This window comes from Chaetodon trifascialis, chromosome 10, assembly GCF_039877785.1.
Source record: "Chaetodon trifascialis isolate fChaTrf1 chromosome 10, fChaTrf1.hap1, whole genome shotgun sequence".
Lineage (NCBI taxonomy): Eukaryota > Metazoa > Chordata > Actinopteri > Chaetodontiformes > Chaetodontidae > Chaetodon > Chaetodon trifascialis.
In genome coordinates, this window is record NC_092065.1 from 26323692 (window position 1) to 26343970 (window position 20279).

Sequence of the window (20279 nt, forward strand, 5' to 3'; positions counted from 1 at the left end):
CAGATATGAAACCATTGTAAATGATCCAAATAATGTTGTTTCTCAAGTGGTTTAATTCATTTCGTTTCAAAATGTCGGTGCTTTTATTTTGAAATCTGAAAACCGGAAGTCGAAAGGAGACGGGAGGGAAACTATAGAAAGTACATACGAAAAACGAAGTTAAAAGTAATATTTCTGTCTAATATAGCATCTGGCTGACGAGGGCACAAGGTTTGTCTATGTTTTATTTCTCATTGTGTGCATTTGAGTCACTTTATTATGCGTCCTTTAGTAGTTTTGCAGAGTCTGAGAAATGTGCGAGTTAAACTAGTATATCGCCACATTAGCCCTGTTGTTAGCATGACATGGCTTTATAAAGGGTTTAGTCTATATGAAACGCTTCTGTTTAAGAAATATGTAATTTCCAGTGACAGAAATGGACTTGATGCAAAAGAAAAATTTAGTAGTAGTAGAAGAAGTAGTAATTCATGCATAGCGATGCTGTTTCCTACATTTTAAGTTAACATTTGTTAAAATGTGAATAAATATGTTGAGGTAAAGATGTATAGGACATTAAAGCACTCTAATATAGAGATTGTCAGTAGTGATTTAGGTTAAAAGTTAAAAAGGGATTTTAAGAAGACATTTCATTGTTATGTGTAATTAAAATATATTGTTTTATTTTGCTTTCTCACCAGCTCTTACGGTGTGTTCAAGTTGTGTTAATGGTATGCAAGGACAAGTTGTGGAACAAACAAAAGATTATTAAAGCACCTTTAAACCATCAGCCAGAGATCCAGACCATTATTCAGCCAGCGATGCTACAACCATACAGGGACCTTTAATGGACTGCAGCCTGGAACATGGACCTGGACCCCACTGCCTGGAGTCACATAGCCCACCTTCAGTTCTTCTCCATCATATTGTCCCTATTCTCTAAAAAGTTAGTGTTGATAAATGTGAGTTGGCACAGTGCAGATTCACCTGGGATCTCTATGTGTGTTCACCCATTAAATTTGATTTGAAGTGGCTGTAAAGTTATAAAATTACCGCAAGAGATATCACACTGACTCTGTATGTTATCATCAGTGAGACTGTGGGATTCAAACACTCCATGTTGTGACACCATGTATTTTAGGTACTCTGTTTAAATTTGAAATGGATATATAATACTTGTCTTGTGCATGATTTTACTCAGTAGACATACAGATCTTTCTTGTTTTTCTGTGAATCTCTTGACGCCTGTTGATTTCGTTCTTGTACCGTGAAAGTTAAGCTTCATTCTTGTCGCCTTCTAGCATCCGCATACAATCCCTGCTTTCATTGATATTCTGTTTCTTTTTTTACAATAGACAGTTGATAGACAACAGTTGATACATCACACGTGTGTGTTGTGTATTGTAGTCGAATGTAGCTACTATGTACAAATGTTCTTTGTGCATTATGTGATGTGTTTTATCGGTGTGACTTGTTTGCTTTTGTTCCTGCTCATCGTTTTTCTGCCTTTATACATACACGGTGCAGAAATATACGAAGCAGCAATTTCCAAACAGTCAATAGGTTTCATAATACAACGTGGATAATGACAGAGAAAGAAAGAGAAAATCTATTTTATTAAAAAAATAATAATAATAATAAATCGCTATCTTTGTTGTGTGTTTACGTTGTACTGAGGAGAAATCCTCCTCCTCCGTCAGCCGCGCCTCCGCAGCCACAGCTGATGATGGCCAACCTTTTTAGCTGCCAACGCTACGGAACTTAGCAAGCAGCTGGCGGTGTAGCGTCGTTAAAATGTGTACGAAGTCTTAGCTTACCGCTGTAATATGTGCTCTCTACTTCGGTAGAGGTGTCTTACGGAATATATGCAGGCCATGTAAATATGTCTCTGTACTTCTTCGGCGTTTGAGGACCACGCGCAGTCCACAGCTCCTCACGTTAGCTAACTTGTGTAGTTTGACAGTAGGATCAGAGGAGTGTACTGCTAACCGGGCTCACGGCTAGCTAGTTAGCTACAACACAACGTTGCTAGCTAGGTAGCTGTTTCTGTAAACTACTTCGGTCTGGCTCGACTGAGTTTGAATTCTGCGGTTGATGCTCAAGTGGTATCACGTAAGTATGCCTCTAGGTCAAAATTGACCATTATAGTTCACTGCCGAAATGATAAGTGCGAGTTTGTGAGACTTGGTTTTTCATTTGGAACTGCTAATGTTACAGTGCTTGCTCGGTGGGTGGCTAGCGTGCTATCCGGCTAGCTGAATAGCCCTTGTTTGTCAACAATACTAAAACGTCTGAAGAAGTTGATGCTCATTGTGGTTGGACTATGAACTGTCTACTTAAAAAGCTGAAGTGAAACAGCCAAGTTACACATCGTACAGTTGCTCCGTTGCTTGAGATGCACAGCTAATCGGTTAATGCTGATTTCAGTGGAGTTTTCAGTGTTTTATTTCGTTCAGACTGGACACATGTCATGGGGTGTGTCACATAGCTAGTTTTCAACTGGCAGAATGTGATTGCCTGTAAATCAGTTAGATATACAGCTCTGACAGACGTAACTTGGGACAGAGTTTCACGTTTTCTCCTCTGTTTGCATTGCGTCCACAGCTGTGTGAGCCCTGGTGGAGAACTGGACCTGAGCCTGGGGTTGTCTATGATGTTAAGAGCTCTTTTCCTTGAGTCACCTGACCCCTCTTTGTCCATTTAACCAGCCATATATTGCTACTCCCAAACCAATCACACATCTCTGCTTGGCAACAGTATGATTATTTACTCCGATCCCTCCCAGCCCACTGGGATAAGAATCCCCCAAAACCAACCCCTCCAAATGATATGATAGTAGCTGCCTGGATCACTTTCTGTGCCTGCAGGAGCCTTGCACAGGTTCTGCTCTTCCTTTCCTCCTCAAACTCCCTTCCTCCATTCTGGGAGACCCTTGTGAGTGCGGTCTCTGGCACTGGAACCATGGGTAACAGCTGTGTGTGCCGGGAAGATAGTGACTTGGAGGATCATCACCAAGCGTCATCGAGGGCCACCCGAGGACAAGCAAGGCGAGTGGATCATGGTACAGGCGCAGGTGTTGATGCTGGAGAGGCTCGGAGTAGTCGACCTAGGGACCCGGTCAGGCCACCACGCCGAGGGCGAGGGCCCCATGAACCAAGGCGGAAGAAGCAGAATGTGGATGGCCTGGTGCTGGACACGTTGGCTGTCATCAGGACACTTGTAGACAAGTAAGTCTAATACAAGTAATGATATTGAAAAGCTAAAGATGATGAGAGAAAGAGTTAGACAGTGATTCTTATTTTCAGGCGATGACATACAAATGAAAACATAATTATCAATTTTATGTTCAATTTCTGCCGTATTCTGCCAATGGATCCTCCTAAAGCTTACACACCAATCCTTCAAAACAGTAGTGATTTGATGTGGAGCAGCAGTAGAGCAGCTGTAGCTTCACTGTGCCATCAAACAGTATATCCACGCTCATAACATCTTGTCACATTTTTACTGTAGATCACCAGCGACAAGGTGTCTTAACCGAACATCATCTGTCAAAGAGAATCATCTCAAAAGAGAAATGTAAAAATAAAGAGAAATGTAAAAATTAAGCCAAACTGCCAACTAACTGACAATAACTGACTTTTTTTTCCATCTGAATAAACAAAACACAACAAGCTAAATTGTTGTTATAACAACACTTCTCTTCATTATTATAAAAAGTGCACTCTGCAGTCTTAGTTCTGTATTTTGGTGATATCCTCTCAGCAGCCTGGAAACCCTGCTTATTCTCCACAGAGGTGACTTGAATGGTGCTAAGTGCTCCAGGCAGGTCTGTGGCTTCAGACTCTTAAGACGTGGTCAGTTTCTTTCACGTGCTGTGTTTCCTCTCTTGTTGTAACGATGACTTGCTGCGATGATAGAGCAGGATTTGTGTTCCCTGCATAGATTCTGACGCATTTCTTCCTTATCCTCCTCTCGCACCGACATATTCGTCCCTTCAGAGAAAAGCTGCTCAGCGTGACCCTTTGGAATTTTCATTGCACAAGTGTGGTTGGCTTTGAGAACAAATTATGGGCATAATGACTTTTGAGTGTGGCGCAGTTTGGGAAATATCTAATTCCCATTACAATTGAATACACAAATGTTGAAATAGGTCCACATACATCAAAAGTAGCATAGTCTATTGTTTGTAGTGTTGCTTTCGTCAACGAAAATTATGACTAAATATCGTGCATTTTGTAGAGACGTTTTAGCAGAGCTTTTAGTTTGTTAAGCACATTTAGTCTCGTTTTTATTCGTTCATATATTTAATCATAGTTATCGTTACATGACCAGCATTTACGTTGCGTCACGTCCCGTTTCTGTCACGTGATAAAGGTTCGTTGACGACAATAACAACACTAGTTGTCTGGTTATGAGTCTGGTCCTAATATTAGCAGGAGCAGCAAATTAGTAGTATACCAAAATGTTCCTAAATCAGAAACCATTTTCAGTCTCCTGTCCATGAACAACATGAGAGCGTCTCTAATGTCCTGGGATAGTGTGGAGTCCTATTTCTTGAGTGCACGCAGTAAAAAGTGAAAGAGTAACCTCCTCTTCAGCAGCATTAGGCAGTCATTTTAAATACTGCTGATTTATGTCCACCAGGACCTTCGTCTCTCTGCTGCCTCATGTACCTTTCTATCACATCTAAATGCCTGTTTGTGTACAACAGTCCAAACTCTTACCTGCTCCTGTAGCTTTTCACTGATTTCATTGACACTGATCGTAGCACAGAGTACTTTAAGGCCTGAAAAGTTGACTCCACTTTGTTAATTAACAGCCCCATTTCAAAGTTGAGCTTCAGTATTTGTAGCAGTTGTAGCATTGATGTGGTGGAAAAGGTGCACATTCAGCACAGGTGTGCTAACAATGCTGGCTTCCTGTAGTTAGTCGTTAGCTCCTCAGGCAATGGGAAGGAGTGTTGGAACGCAGGAAATCATGCTAAATGCTAACACCTCAATTTCTGGACTCCTTCGTTAGAGTGAACTAAGGGAAAGCCACAAACGCTTAAAGTTTAACATTATCTTCGGTGTGCAGCTGAACTTAGCTATTTGGCGTATTTAAACTGCATGGTACTGTATATTTTTGGTCTTGTGACAATCATGCAATGTCCTTGTCTTACTAATAATAGGACTGGATTATTTCAAAGCTGGTCCTGTCATGCTGTACACCATCTGTGTACCAAGCTACTAGACTCCAACAGTGGCTGCAAGATAGAGCAAAGTACCACTTTGTTAGAACACTGATAGACTGACAGCTTGAACTGCTGTCTTTGAAATACTTATACAGCCCTTTATGAAGCATACAGATATGTACATTTCCAAGAGTTGGTTCACACTGACGTCTAAACGAAAGAAAATTCAGTCACAGTATGATTGAGCTGACTGAAGTTACACATGGCTGTCAAAATGAAAGCAGTCTGCAGGCTGGGATGAGGCAAAGCTGGCAACATTAATCAAAAGCATCATCAAACCCACTAAAGTGCATAAATGCATGTCAATTATAAACTTGCCCTAACCTCTCCTTTGCCGTTCGTAGCCATTAATGCAGTCACAGAAATGCAGTGAATCATGCTTTGATATTTCAGATGCAGCGATCGCAGGGTCATAAACACTTGAGATGTATTCACTGGTTGGATGCTTTTACTGAATCACGTCACCTCTGTTTGTGTAAAACATACACATAAATAAATGCACACATCACAAAATATGGAGCAGAGGTTGTGATGAAGATAAACGTTCCTAAACCAAACTCTGCTTTTGTTTTTTCAGTGACCAAGAGCCCCCTTACTCCATGATCACTTTGCACGAGATGGCAGAGACAGGTAAGGAAACGATGAGAGCGCACATGCACACTGAAGAGATAAACAGAAAATGATTTTCTAAATTGGCATCCGTAAAGAATCAGTCTAAAGTCTAAGTGTGATGGTGGATTTATGGGATAACAAGGTGTCCACATAATACATTCATGATGCAGAAGCATCGATGGGAAAGATCGGAGGTTATAAAATGACCAAAGGTAGCAACATTGCATCATCAGAAACAGTACATTTGACAAGCTGGCTAAAGTCTCCATCTAAAAACCAGATTCTTGGCTGACTTCAGTCATGTGCACGACTCCTCAGACGTGGAGTTCCCATTGCTTTCACTCAGTATCATCTCTACTGACTGACAAGGAGTCCCAGGAGTTGCAGTGGGTCTGCTGTGAATATGCTGCCCCATCCCCCTCAGGCAGCGCTGCAGAGTTGTTTCTGAGAACTGCTGAGGCAGTGATATTACAGTAGCTTTGTTCAGCAGCGCACAGCCATGGTGTTCTGCCCAGTGACGTGTTTGATTTTACGTTCACAGGTGTTAACTTTTGTCATTACCTGTGAACGTTTGAAACAGACACAATGCAGACAGTAACTACAGTGTTAGTAAATGTTCATTTAAGTTCAGCCATTGTGTCTCATTTGTTATTAGATTATTATATTTTATCGCATGCAAGAAAAACCAATGACAACAACACGATACTGGCGTTATATATTGGCTGTTGTTGGCTGCCCTGCTCTATAAATATCGGCCCATATGATCGAGCACTGATGTGAGACGTGATGCAGAGCCTCTGGCTCTTTTTCCACCAGCAGGACTGATGTTCATAGCTGAACATTTTAGGCACACCAGCACAAAATTTAGGAGCATCAACATGCAGCATGACACATTTTCTCTCTCTTTAGGCTTCAGTAATAAATAGACAATTTACAGAAACCAACGTGCTGTTACGTTTGAAAGGGAAAGGCCACAAAGTGAAGTAGTCGTTTTAATGGTGGGCTGCTGGATGTCCTAAAACCAGATATGATAAAACGTATGACTCGGTAGAAAGGTTTAAACTTACTGTTAAAGCAGAAGCGTTTTCCCCTTTCTTACTGGCATAAAGGCTGTACGTGTCGTACACACGGATTCATGGTTTGAAAGAGGATTTTTCCAATTTTCATCATATGTATTCGTCCATTATCAGAGTCCTTGTGATGCTGACCCGCTGAGCCGGTCGAGGCAGATGGCCGCCCACCCAGAGCCTCTTCCCAGCTCGACTCTTCTTCCTGTTAAAAGGAAGTTTCTCCTTGCCGCTGTCACCAAGTGCTTCCTGGTTGATTAAAAGTGTAGTCCTGACCTGCACCACATGGGAAGTGTCCTATCGTGATTTGGCGCTGTGTAAATAAGAGAAAAAGAAAAATACTGAGGCATTTTAGAGTATTAAGTTTTTCAAATTTTTTTCAAATCTGACAACCGCAGCATGCTCTAAAATATGGGGGTTGTCAGATTGTTCATTGGATTGTGTTTAAACGGACTCAGGGGTAACGCTACGTCACATGGTTAACGGACGCAGTCAGGCCTTACACAGCAGACATCATGTGTTGGCTGGTTCTTACGTTACTTCCTCGATCATGTGACTAAATATGTCTAAAATAAGGCTGACATATTTTTCTGTGTGAATGGTCCATGTGGATACTTTTGCCAGTTTGTGCAGCTCGTCAATGAAAGCTAACAGACGCTACAGTCTCAGTTTGACAGTCACTGACAGGTCTGATTAATGTTTGTGCACATTTGAAGCTTCACTCAGCGTTTGTGTGTGTGTGTTTCTTTGTGCTTCTTGCTGCATGTGGTGAATGGCGCGCTCAAGCTGTGTGTGTTTGTGTGTGTGTTTACGCGGTGGCCTTTGAATCCTCGTGTCATGCACATATGGTGTTTGATGCTCACATAGCGTGGTGTTGTGGGGTTTGACGGCAGCCAAGTTACAGATACAGAACGCTGAAGGCAGCCAAGCGGCAAGTCATCAGCCAGCCAGTCGTTTTCTGTTTGACACGTGTTACGATGTCAGATTATTCATCCGGCAGTTGGCTGGAGCTTTCAGAAGTGACCGTCTTAGACAGGCAGAGTCTCACTGAGCCATGTCATGATCAACAAATGGATGTTTTAGTATTTCTGCTGCATTGATGCTCAGAGTCCAGGGACCTGTCTGATAATGTTCAGTTATCTTTGCCTTATCTGGGTTTATTGGGCCAGAGATTGGCATTTCTACTGCTTCTGGGGGCAAGCTGGGCCGAGGAGGAGAAACACTGTGCTTTAGATTAACATGCCTGAAGAGAACATAAATAATCTTGGCATGTATTTTTCTTTTCATTTGAGGGAACAGTTTCTCCACCTGTTGGAAATCGCTGTGTGAAGTGTCCCAGTGGTTCACTGCATTGAAGAAAACAGACTTAAAGGAATGTAAATGTTGAAATGCATCAAAGGATGCAACATTATTTATTATTAAGGCAATGAGTTAGTAAAATATTCTTTTAAAAAGTTGCCATGTGTATGCGTAGCAGGATTTATTAGAGTGAATGGTCAGTTAATTCAGCTGGTTGAATCTCAGTCTGTCCCTCTCTTCTCCCTCAGACGATGGCTGGCTGGAGGTCGTCCAGTCTCTGATTCGAGTGATCCCATTGGATGATCCGCTCGGCCCTGCAGTTATCACCCTCCTGTTGGATGAGTGTCCCCTGCCCACCAAGGTTAGTAGTGGGGGTCTTAGTGCTGTCAGAGAAAATGATGCTCAGTTATTCTTTCTTCAAAAGGTTTGAACCATTCGAATAACAATTTTGTGTCAAAATAAAAGGAAAATAAGCAAATAAAAGAATGTCCTATACTGTGTTGAACCATTAGCTCATATCAGATAGACCTACTTTTCATTTTCAATCAAAGTGACGTTGCGTGCAGAGTTTCCAGTCAAACGGACCAACTCCACTCACTTATTATCTGCTTATAGACCCTGTTTTCCCATGTTGTTTTGTTGCCAAGTGACTAATAAAGACAGTTTTTTTGAACCAAAGCCACCAGCCTCCATTCAGAGAAGCTAATTTTATCATCATGAAACACGCTTCATTCAAACCCAGCAGAGACGAGAAGAAAGTCACCAAAACCTCCTTGTTCATCTTTTCATTGTTGCAACAATCACCACCTACTCGGGTTCGGCTGGAATAAACTCTTAATTCACAGAAAGGGAGAGGAGCGAGAGAGAGGGCGGACATCAGAGAAGCAGCAAGAACAGAGTATAGAGCCAGAGTGTGTTCACGTCTAACTCGGGAATTGTTTCACCTCATGGAACAGCTGGAGTGATTAAATATGTCAGACTTAAACAGATTTTCCAAGTAAAAAAACAAAACAAAAGGAATTAGTGCACAACAGAAACTGTGTCTGTGACTCCTCTGTCATGCAGTGACACAATCAAATATCCATTGTCACAGTCAAAAGTGTGTATTTTTGTGTGTGTTGCAATCTGAGCTACACAAAGGGAGATTTATTTGAGGTGATAAGTCTAAAATAATAACCTGCAGCAAAGCTGTGGGTCAAAAACTGCGACTGCAGCTCTGAACAGTCAACACTTCCTCTTCCTCATGACTTTTTCTGCATTTTGCTGTTTGTGTATACGTGGACATATCTTTTACACCTCAGTGAACTAGCTTGTGTCTTCATCACAGATTCACTCGCTCACATTTATCCGGCTGCTGACTGTCCTCAGGAGCACTCAGTGTTAAAGCATTTATGTGAAAGTAGCAGCAGCAGCAGCACTGGAGACCTGCAGATGTGACGATGGTGATGTTCTCACCTGCAGCCAGTATTGGAGCCATTAAAGTGTCCCCGCTTCAGGCCTTTGTGTGCATATATGTTTGAAGTCTTACATTTATGGGATCTATCTGTTGTTAAACTCACCTCCAGTGGATATTTAATACTTTTATGGAAATGGAGCATCAGCTTGTTCAGCTTCAAAGACTGAACTTAGTCCGCTACTTTCATTTTACTGTTGACTTTTGGCCACTGCTTTCCACCCCCCACCCCCCTCCCCACCACTTTTTTCCTCTCTGAACAAATACACTCTGGTCAGGACCCCCTGCTTCCTTGTCCAAAGTAACCCGAGGACAGAGGACATACTGTGACACTCTGAACAGTGTGAGCTCTGTACTCTATCACCAGAAACGTGCTCCATCTAACAAGTCATATTTTGTAGGTTTAAAATCTAAAATGTGAAGCTTTCAGCAGGCACACACAGACAGCAGCTAGAAAAGGATGGAAGTGCACATGTAACGCTCCTCGGTTGCAGGCTGCAGCTTTTGTAAATGCAGAAGGTGCTCTGTTTCCTGCCTGTAGATGGCATCTTCAACCTGCTGACATCTGCATGCCCACGCTGCTGCTGCTGCTGCTCGTCCTGCATGTAAGTGGCAGAGGCTGGACCAGAAGGTGCTGCCACTGCAGCTCAGCAGCTGCATCATTTTGGCTGATCCTGCATCAGTGACACTGTGTGTCCCTGTTAATGAAGTCACTTTAATTGACCTGATGTGGTGTGCTTTCCTCCAGCTGATAGTCGAGAGAATCACCTCGCGCCTTCGCTCTCACTGTTGTATTTCAGCCTCTTCTGCAGCATTTTCCATCCATACTTCATCTCTCCATCCTCTTCACGTTCGGATTGTTGAACTGAAACTGTCTCCTCTCTCCAGGACGCTCTCCAGAAACTCTCTGACATGTTGAGTCTGAGTTCAGCTGTAGCGCGACAGGACGCTCTGAACCCCGCCAAGCACAGGAACACCACAGCTGTCCTCGGATGCCTGGCAGAGAAACTGGCTGGTACGGTCCACATCACACACGTCATATTTTCAGTCCTGGAGTCAATAATCTTGCTCCTCGTGGTTTGGTGGTTCTATTATTTTTACTGCTTAACTAGAGTAAGACAGTCATGGATGCTGTTTTTCTGTCATGATGTGCAGTTTGGTGGGAAGTTGAATGGTCAGATTAGACTGCTTTTGTTCAGTGACTCGAAATCAAGAAGCAGTTCATCTCAGTCAGAGGTTGTGTAAGACTTTGTTGTTGTCTGTCATTTTGACGCACATGATCATAAAAGTGCTGTCATAATCTTTTATTACCCATGATTTTATTGTTCTTTTTTTTTTTTTTTAAGATAAAGATAAGATATTCCTTTATTAGTCCCACAGTGGGGAAATTACCAGAATCACGGCAGCCAAGTGCATAGCAAAAAAATAGAGGGCATCAGTAAAAAGACATTAAATAAGCATTACATATTTACAGACAGTGACGGCGCAGACGCCAGAGGAAGTTTTCTTTTCTCCGCAGTTGCAGCTGAGGGCACTCAGACTGCAGCCATTGTGCCTAAACAGGCAAATATGAACAATGCAGTTTTACACTGAGACTCATTTACCAGCAACACTTAGACCAGTGTTTTGAAGAGGGGAAGCGTTTCTCTCAGGGAGCTGATCATGTCGGTCACACTCTCTGAATGTGGGATTTCCCGATCCTGCGAGCGCTTCACTCCGCTGTGAGGAAATCCCACAGCGTGTTCTGCGTCAGGGGTGGGGCTGCACCCCTCAGTGACCAGTAGTCCCAGACCTGCTCCACGCTGTCTAAAGGAACTTCACACACTCAGCTGCCATGATGTTTTAGCTACAAAGCAACCAGTGTGACGGCTGAAGCCAGGTAGGCACAGAGGCCGTGCACGTGAGATCAAAGACAAGATTCAACAATAGCTAATTAAGACGCACGCTCGCCACCACCTGGACGGGGGGGGGGTACTACACCTTATTGACAGTGCTTAACGTTACAGTCGATGAGCTTCAGTGTTGTCAGCTGCCGAATTGTCAGATGGCCTTCAGGTTTTCCATCATCTTTAAAGAATTCAGTGAAAATATTCAGTTAACCTGACTCCTGCTCCCTCCTGAACACTGAGGTTTGAATACGTTTGCTCTCACTATTAACACAATTTGATTTTAAAAAAAGAAAAAAGAGAAGAAAGAAACAGTATCAGTTTTTCATTTTTCAGCTCTTTAAGATCTTTTTTTCTTTGTTTCATTTTTCTTTTGAAGGTCCGGCCAGTATTGGATTGTTGAGTCCTGGAACCCTCGAGTACCTTCTCGAGAGTCTGGTGAGCAAACACACACACACACACACACACACAGACTTCCTCTTCAGTCTGCATGTCCAGGTTTCATTTTGTTTTTGGCATGTTATCCATGGATGTTGCATTAGGAAGGTCATCACCTTTGTGGTGATGCAACTCTTTGTTTTCATAAAAAACTAAACTCAAAGATATTTTGTGAAACGATGTTGCCAAACCTCGACCTTGAACCTCGACCGAGACACATGTCTCTGACTCGATGTGTAAGTGCGGAGTTGAGGCATGTCAGACAGCCATAGACATATTTGATGAAGAGAGCAGTGAAAACTGTTCAAGCAGGAGTTTCTTCTTCTTCTTCTTCTTCTTCTTCTTCTTCTTCTTCTTCTTCTCCTCACATTGTTCATTCCTCATCAGACAGGAACTCTCTTTGATGTGCTTTGTCAGAGCTTTCTGTGAAGTTCTGCAGTTGAAGTGTTTCATGCTTATCCAACAAAAAGCAACAAAAAACAACTTTAGTGGAGAAACAGTGTGTAGCGACTTCTCAGGGAAACCCCTTCAGTTTTACCTTTGACAGTGTTTTAAAATCAAGTAGGTAAAGCAAGTTCTGAGGAGGACTTTGGAAAGACAGACTGACAGAGACATGCCTGTCAGTGGCTTCTGGGTCCTGGTGGAGCTAACAGATAAGCAAGCTGATCCTGAAAGCAGATGTAGTGATGGTTGTGTGAGCGTGAAGCATGCTGAGCGTGACTCACTGACATGATTATATGAGAGCATGTGCAATTTTTCTTGTATGTTTGCATGAAGGAAAACGTTTGAAGTCAAAGCAGTACCCTGAAAAAGAACACAAACTGATGTCCACGTCTTCTCTGTCAATCTCCCCTCAGAGCTCCGAGGCCCACCCGACTGTCATGCTGTTTGCTCTCATCGCTTTGGAGAAGTTCTCCCAGACCAGTAGGTCCAGTCACTGTGTTTTCTGAGAGAGGTCAGGGTTCTGAGGGCAGGCACTGCCCCGTAGTTCATATTAAAGATTTATGATGAGACCGCTGAAAACTAGTGAATTCCTTTAATACCGTGATAATCCTAACATTGCCTCTGCATACAGTTGGCCTTTTAGCTAAGCCACCTGCTCATTATTAGCATTAGCTGTGCACATTGGGGGCGATTTTGGGGTTCAGTATCTTGCCCAAGGATACTTCTGTATGTGGACTGCCGAGGCCAGGAATCAAACCACCGACCATCTGATAGGTGGACCACCGCTCCACCTCCTGAGCTGCAGCTTCCCCCAAATATGAAGCCATATTTCCCTCCTGAAGTCACTCTCTTTAACAGAGATTTCTTTGGGGATTTTAACCCGGTGCGTCTGGTTTCCCTCAGGTGAGAACAAACTGACAGTGTCTCAGTCGTGTATCAGCAATCGGCTTGCTGTCCTGGAGTCGTGGGCGGAGCAGCCGGACTACCTGAAGAGACAGGTTGGATTCTGCTCACAGTGGAGCCTTGACAACCTGTGTGAGTACCCCCCCCCCCACACACACACACACATTTTTTCAACGTGAGATGTTTGTGTAGGATCACACGCGGAGGTTGTGTGCGAGTCAATGAAGAAAGAAATGTGATGATGTCTCCTCTGTCCAGTCCTGAAGGAGGGCCGTCAGTTCACCTACGAGAAGGTCAACCTCACCAACATCAACGCCATGCTCAACAGCAACGATGTCAGCGAGTACCTCAAGATCTCCCCCTCTGGACTCGAGGTTAGTCTGTGTATGACAAGAGACACATTTGATAGAATTATGCTAGTGCTTATGATGCGAGGCCGGGCTTCCTTTATTACGTCATGACCATTTTTTGCCAGGAAAATCTATTTAAATCTCTCCTGTCATAATATCTGGTGAAAATAATTTCAAAGATTGATGTGAAAATGAGGCAGAGTGCTCGTCTACCTGCCCCAGTGCTGATGGTCAGTCACTGAGCTCAGCAGCCTGCGTGTCCAAGTATGTTTGGGCAAGATATTGAACCCCAAATAGCTTTTTTGTTGTTTGAATATAGTGTTTTTTTCAATGTCCCATAGGAGAAATGCTGCTCCCTTATTATCTGATTATGCACCCTGTTTCCATGTTTTTTTTAAGTTTTTGTAGGTCTGTCCACTAAAACTGTTTTGTTTTTGCCACCGACTGGCTCAGATTGTATCGTTATGGAAACGATATTTCTGATCTGATCTGAGCCTGTCAGATTGAAGTCAGGAAACTACTGCTGGATTATTGAAATGCTGCCTTCAAGGATCCCTCTTAGTTAAAGATTAAGATCATTTTTGTGTAACCAGACTCCTTTTACAGAAACAGTAATTTGATCATGGTAAAGCACGCTTCATACAAACATGACAAAAACAAAATAAAACTCATCAAAACCTTCTTGGCGATACGAAGACGAGCAGGGAAGAGCATGTCATGCTGGACACCTCGCTAATACAGCAGCAGCCTCCTGACTTCTATGAATGAAGCTCAAGCCTTGGTGCCACTGGCTGTGTAGTCTGGGAAGAAACTGAGCACAGCTTGGCCTCCAGCACACCCAGCACTTCAGCAAAGTCCTGGTAGTCATGTAGCTCATTTACAATTACACATGGTTTACTGCCGGGGTCAGTGGTGTGAGACCCTGATCCACAGGTACGTCCTTTGGCAGTTTAAGGCTGCAGCAGGTGAGATGGAGCAGAGAGCAGACTTAGCCTGAAAACTTGAACCAACACAAGCTCACGTCACTCCCCCTCCCTCTCTGCTGCACTCATGCCCCGCCTCCAAGCCCCTCCTCCCTGTGGCGTCTGTGGCTGCCGTGACAACCAGTAACATTAGCCTTAGCATCAGAAACAAGCTAACTCTGCCCAGCCGCTACATCACAGTCGCTAACATAGCGTACGCGCTGCGGAGTGTTACTGTAACAATCACCATATTAGCTTTATGCTTATTTGTTGTCTTAGCCGTATATGCTGTTGTTGGCAGCGCAGTGTTTTCTGCTTTGTGATTGGCTGTTGCTCCGCCATAGCTTTCACTAGCCTCCTGACGCCACTCACAGAGCTGTTTGACTGAGCGGCAGTATGAGTGGAGGGAGGGGGCAGTTCACAGCGTGTGTGAGTAGTGATTGACAGATGTCAGACACTCCCTCAGACGCTCCTCTGGCTCTGATTGGTTGTTTTGTGTCGGGCACGGTGGATTCTTGCAAATGGCAGAGGCACAGATTACATGTTTCATGTACTGCTGTCTGGGCATAGAGACAGTTTTAGCAAATATGACAAAAAATACTTTTATACAAGTTACCTACTGCGGCTTTAAGCACCTTGGACAAGAGTTTAGACACCGACTCTCTGGAAGTTTACCCAGGCCGCTCTTTAGCCTGATATCAATGTTTTGACTTCTGCATGTTTTCTGTTTTTGTTCCCCTCCTCAGGCCCGATGCGATGCCTCATCCTTTGAGAGCGTGCGCTGTACATTCTGCGTTGATTCAGGCATTTGGTACTACGAGGTGACGGTCATTACGTCAGGAGTGATGCAAATCGGATGGGCCACCAAGGACAGCAAGTTCCTCAACCATGTACTCGTCCTCCGTGTCTCCACTGTTCAGCTTGTCTGCACTCTGCTTTTCTGCAGTCATGCAATTTAGCATTTTGTGTGTGTGTTACAGGAGGGTTACGGGATAGGAGACGATGAATACTCATGTGCGTATGATGGCTGCAGGCAGCTCATCTGGTACAACGCTCGCAGTAAACCTCACTCTCACCCCTGCTGGAAGGAGGGTACGCACTACAACACACACACACACACACACACACACACACACACACACACACACACACACACACACACACACACACACACACCCAGCTACACTTGAAAGAAATTTTGTCTTTTGAGCAGCAGATGAGAGGCGACACCACGCTTTTAAATGTCTGACTCATGTGTTTAGACATCGCCTCATTGTTTTTAGTGCCTCTGGAGTGTTTTGTGATGTTAGCGCCCACATGCTGCTGTCACCACCAGCATTCAGGCTCTGCTTTACCTCCCACATGGACATATAGTACTAATAATAGCACGCCAACACTTTATTTTGCTGCATCCTGTTTAGGAGATGCCATCGGCTTCCTGCTGGACCTCAGCAAGAAGCAGATGATCTTCTATCTGAACGGACATCAGCTGCCGCCAGAGAAACAGGTCTTCTCCTCGGCCACGTGAGTCACTCCTCCCTCTCTCTCTGCCTGTCCTTCCTTTTCTTCCCTGTGCGTTTCCCTCTCCTCTGCTCTTAAATGAAGCCCTTTCTCTCCGTCGCCTCTGTGCCTCGTCAGGTCTGGCTTCTTTGCGGCAGCCAGCTTCATGTCGTACCAGCAGTGTGAGTTTAACTTTGGGTCCAAGCCTTTCCGTCACCCACCTTCCGTCAAGTTCAGCACCTTCAACGACTTTGCTTCACTGCTCCCCAGTGAAAAGATCATCCTACCCAGGTGAGAAACGAAGCTGGTCTGCACTCTGAGAATTTGGGAAAGCCCACCATCCTGACTGTTGAATCACTTCTTTGCACACAGCGTCCAACACGCAGGTTTGGCATGATACACATGGCGAAACCAAAAAGACCGTGTATTCACTTCCTCCACATTCTGTGTTTTATCTTGAATATACAGTTAGAACAAACGAGGGGACGAACAGTGAAGTCACAGAATCAGAGAGCTAACTAACCCACGTCTAGACCTCACATTCATCCCACGCCACCGACACCCGCAGCATCAAATCATGGCTCGCTGTATGGCTTCCTAAATTAGCATAAACAAATGAATGCATTTCAGTATTTCAGTACATTTCAGTCAATCTAGTCAAACCAAAACCAGTAATGTTTTTGTTATTTTAGTTGAATTTATTTTAATATTATTAACACCAAGTGTTGACCTTCAAACAGCCCTTTGAATGGAAAAAGGTCATTAACAAACATATTTCATCCTAGATTTCCTTCACAGAATTAACTCTAATTCAGGTGTGATGTTGAGCTGCTGCTAACGGTGAATTTACTGCAATCCCTCACTTATGGTTTCTAAATTTGAGCACATGCTGAAGGTGTTTACACTACTCATGACCTCAAAAGGGAGTCCTTACTTACTAAATCCTTCACAGTTGTATCTATCTCATATATATATATATTTATATTAGTATATTTTTATTTAAAAATTGCTCACTGGACTGTAAAATCCTGACATAAATTACAAGCATCTTAATAAAATGTGCCACAGCAAATGAACTAAACCTGTATTTTACAGTTTTGCTACACACCTTGTGATTTTTCTTTCACTGTGTTGCAAACATACGATGTATTAATGAAACAGTGCTGCAGTTATTTTACTTGCCATACTTTTTTATATATTAATAGAAGTAAGAGGCCAGTTTAATACGTTCAGGTATATCATGCTGATCTGCAGTTGTCATCACATTTGTCTGCTCTTGTGTGTTTCCCAGACACCGGCGTCTGGCCTTACTAAAGCAGGTTAGCATCCGCGACAACTGCTGCACGCTGTGTTGTGACGTCATGGCTGACACGGAGCTGCGGCCGTGTGGACATGGGTATGTGTGCATCTCGTGTGGACAAACAGTGCTCAAAAACACCTGTTCAAGTCCAGATGTTAGAGGTGTGAAATATGTTTCGAGAGCAGGTTGTCTCAATAATTTTAGACTAAAACCAAAACCTTTTTTTCTGTCTTGCATTTTCTGTGAATGGATAATGAAATCTTCCTCTGTGTGTCCCCTGTCTTCCTCCAGCGGTATGTGTATGGAGTGTGCCTTACAGTTAGAGACGTGCCCCCTGTGCCGCCAGGACATCCAGACGCGTGTCAGACTCATTGCACATGTCTCCTGACACACTTCCTGCCCCTCGTCCAATAAGAAGAGACACACAAGCCCTGCAGCCTCCTGCTCCTCCTCTAATCCCCTCTCGCCCGACGGGGCTGCGAGGACGGTGCCACAGTGTTGTGACGATGCCAGAACTGTGACTTCTGGGAAGGGGAGGCGACACTGATGAGGCGGAGAGGAGATGAGAGGAGGGGAACTCAAACCACAGCCGCATCCCCGCCATCTTTCCCTCATTTACCTACATCTCCTCTTTTCTATCCTTCTGGCAACTCCCTGCAGAAGCTGGGCCAACAATTGTCAACTTTCTACCAACGGTGTGTTTTTCAGACAGAAACAACAGAAGTGAGGAGCAGAACGATTTTAATCAGATCACAGACAGAACTGACCTCTCATCTGCAAGCCCCTGCGTACAGTTAACAGACATCCTTTCTATGAGACGAGGATCCAACTGCACTTTCAGCCCAGAGGCTACTACTATTTAATCCCATCACCTGTCATGCACATGTCTGCAGATCTGAACGGGCCGGGAAGCAGAGTACAACACAGCCTGCAGCCATGTATTAAACCCAAGCGCAGATATTTTTGAGATGTATCTCACTTTCAAGTTTTTGGGTATATAAATGCGAATTATGGTGTTCTCAAGGTAGCATTTTCATTCTCTTTACTCAAGGTTGTACCAACACCTATTCGTTGGTCGCCTTGGCGTCAGAAAGTGTAAAAGTCGCAGAATTTTTAGGGGTCAGATTTCTGATTCAGTTTACAAAAGCAAATGTTACGAATCAGATCAGCTGTTACACAGCAGAGAATGTTAATGACTTAATTCTTGTTTTACGGTGAGTAAAAAGAAATACTTGAATCTGTATTAGATGTAATTGATTTTCAGCACGGCTGACCCTGCTGCTATTTGTGCTTTTTTTGTGTCTCGGTCACGTATGTAACAACCACAAGAAATAAATACACAGATTAGAATTTACAGGACGTTAATCTGAAAGTGAAGTTTTGTTCTGTTTTCCCCTCCAATTATAAGATGTTTGAAGGGCCAGTGAGGAGGTTGGACACGATTAAAATTCCACCACTGCCCTCTGAATTTATCTGGGATCGCTCGATTGGTGCTAACAATTTGGCAAAATCTTGTAATGCAGCTGCAGCGTAAGTCAAGCTCGTGTGAGGGGCAGCATCACTAAATATGTCTTATTTTTTGTTTGCGATGACAAACGCATCTGTATCACTTTTCAATCCGCGAGATGTGATTTGATTTTGTGTTATAAATGATGTTGAACGCCGATGTAGAAACTTGGTTGAGAGGTACAACAGGTTTTGTTGATTTCCAGTGTTGTAATCGCCGATCAGTAAATCGTTTAAAACAAATGTGAAATGTTTAAGTGAATCATTTTTCCTCCATCGGTTTACTGAATATCCCAGGGTCGCTCTGAGGAGGCTGTCCTTTTTTGGAAGTGAAAAACTTGTTATACATTAGCAAAGAAGCCACCTGCAGCACAGTGACATGACCTCCACAGTGCAGAAATAAATGAGTGTTTATGTTTCACCTGCTGAATATCAGCTGTCCTTCTGGCATCTCTTGCATACAGAACGGATCTTGTTAAATCAAGTTTGTCGGACGTGTCGTGTATGCTGCAGGTGATTGGTTCAGACCGAGTAAAATGTGATTTCCCTCTTTGTGCTTTATATAACAGCACATCTCTCTGCTCTCATTTTGCCATTTGTTCTTCTTTCTCCCTCTGTCTTTATAAGAACCTCACATTTTCTGTCTGTCTTTATGTCCATCCTTTACTTGAAGCATCTCTAAGCTGACTGAATGACATTTGTATTTTGGAAACTGGTGACGAAATGAACATTTGAGAGATTGAGATTCAAGAAAAATTCTATTTGTACAATTAAAAAAAATCCAATATTTCAAATGATCACACTCAAATTGTCTATGAAAGAGTTACTACTCTACCAAATTGCATGAACAGGACCTGTGACATCATTCAGACTACTGGAATGATTTCTAAATGATAACATGCATCTCTCAGTATGACAGAAGTCTGGTCTGGTCACTGCTATCTTGTATTTCCTGATGCACCTTATACATGCAGGTGAGACAAATTACACGGTTGTCTCTACAGTTGGAGTTTGGGATTGTAAAGAAAAAGATGTGAGTTGTATTTAAAACATCTGGAAAGGAATTTTGCCCCAGAATTCCCAAAGATGTGATTGATTGAAGAATTGTTGTTTCCTGGATTGTGATATTTGTAATAAATGTATGTACATGTGATTGTTGTGTTTTTTATTTACATCTCAAATTTCCCTTTGTCTCAAAGGCAGGAGTGAGAATCTGATTATTTAACACTGTGTTGCCAGTTTTTGCAGAAAAAATTGGCCTTAACCTGTGAGTAAGCAAAATGTGTAGATCTTCATATAAATGTGTTTACACAGACAATAATTCACAACCAAAGAAACGTTACACGCTAA

The 20279-nt window shown here is 43.2% G+C and overlaps 1 protein-coding gene across 1 annotated transcript; it reads left to right on the forward strand.

The window, feature by feature from the left end:
- The first annotated feature begins 1665 nt into the window (after window positions 1–1665).
- Window positions 1666–20082, forward strand: rspry1 (ring finger and SPRY domain containing 1). Its single transcript, XM_070972645.1, has 15 exons — window positions 1666–2088; window positions 2581–3203; window positions 5787–5839; window positions 8436–8548; window positions 10529–10655; window positions 11906–11964; window positions 12822–12888; window positions 13312–13443; window positions 13570–13685; window positions 15370–15513; window positions 15604–15715; window positions 16045–16147; window positions 16262–16414; window positions 17415–17519; window positions 17715–20082. Exons 2-15 carry the CDS (start codon window positions 2806–2808, stop codon window positions 17809–17811), a joined length of 1779 nt encoding a protein of 592 aa, XP_070828746.1. The 5' UTR covers window positions 1666–2088; window positions 2581–2805; the 3' UTR covers window positions 17812–20082.
- The last annotated feature ends 197 nt before the right edge of the window (window positions 20083–20279 follow it).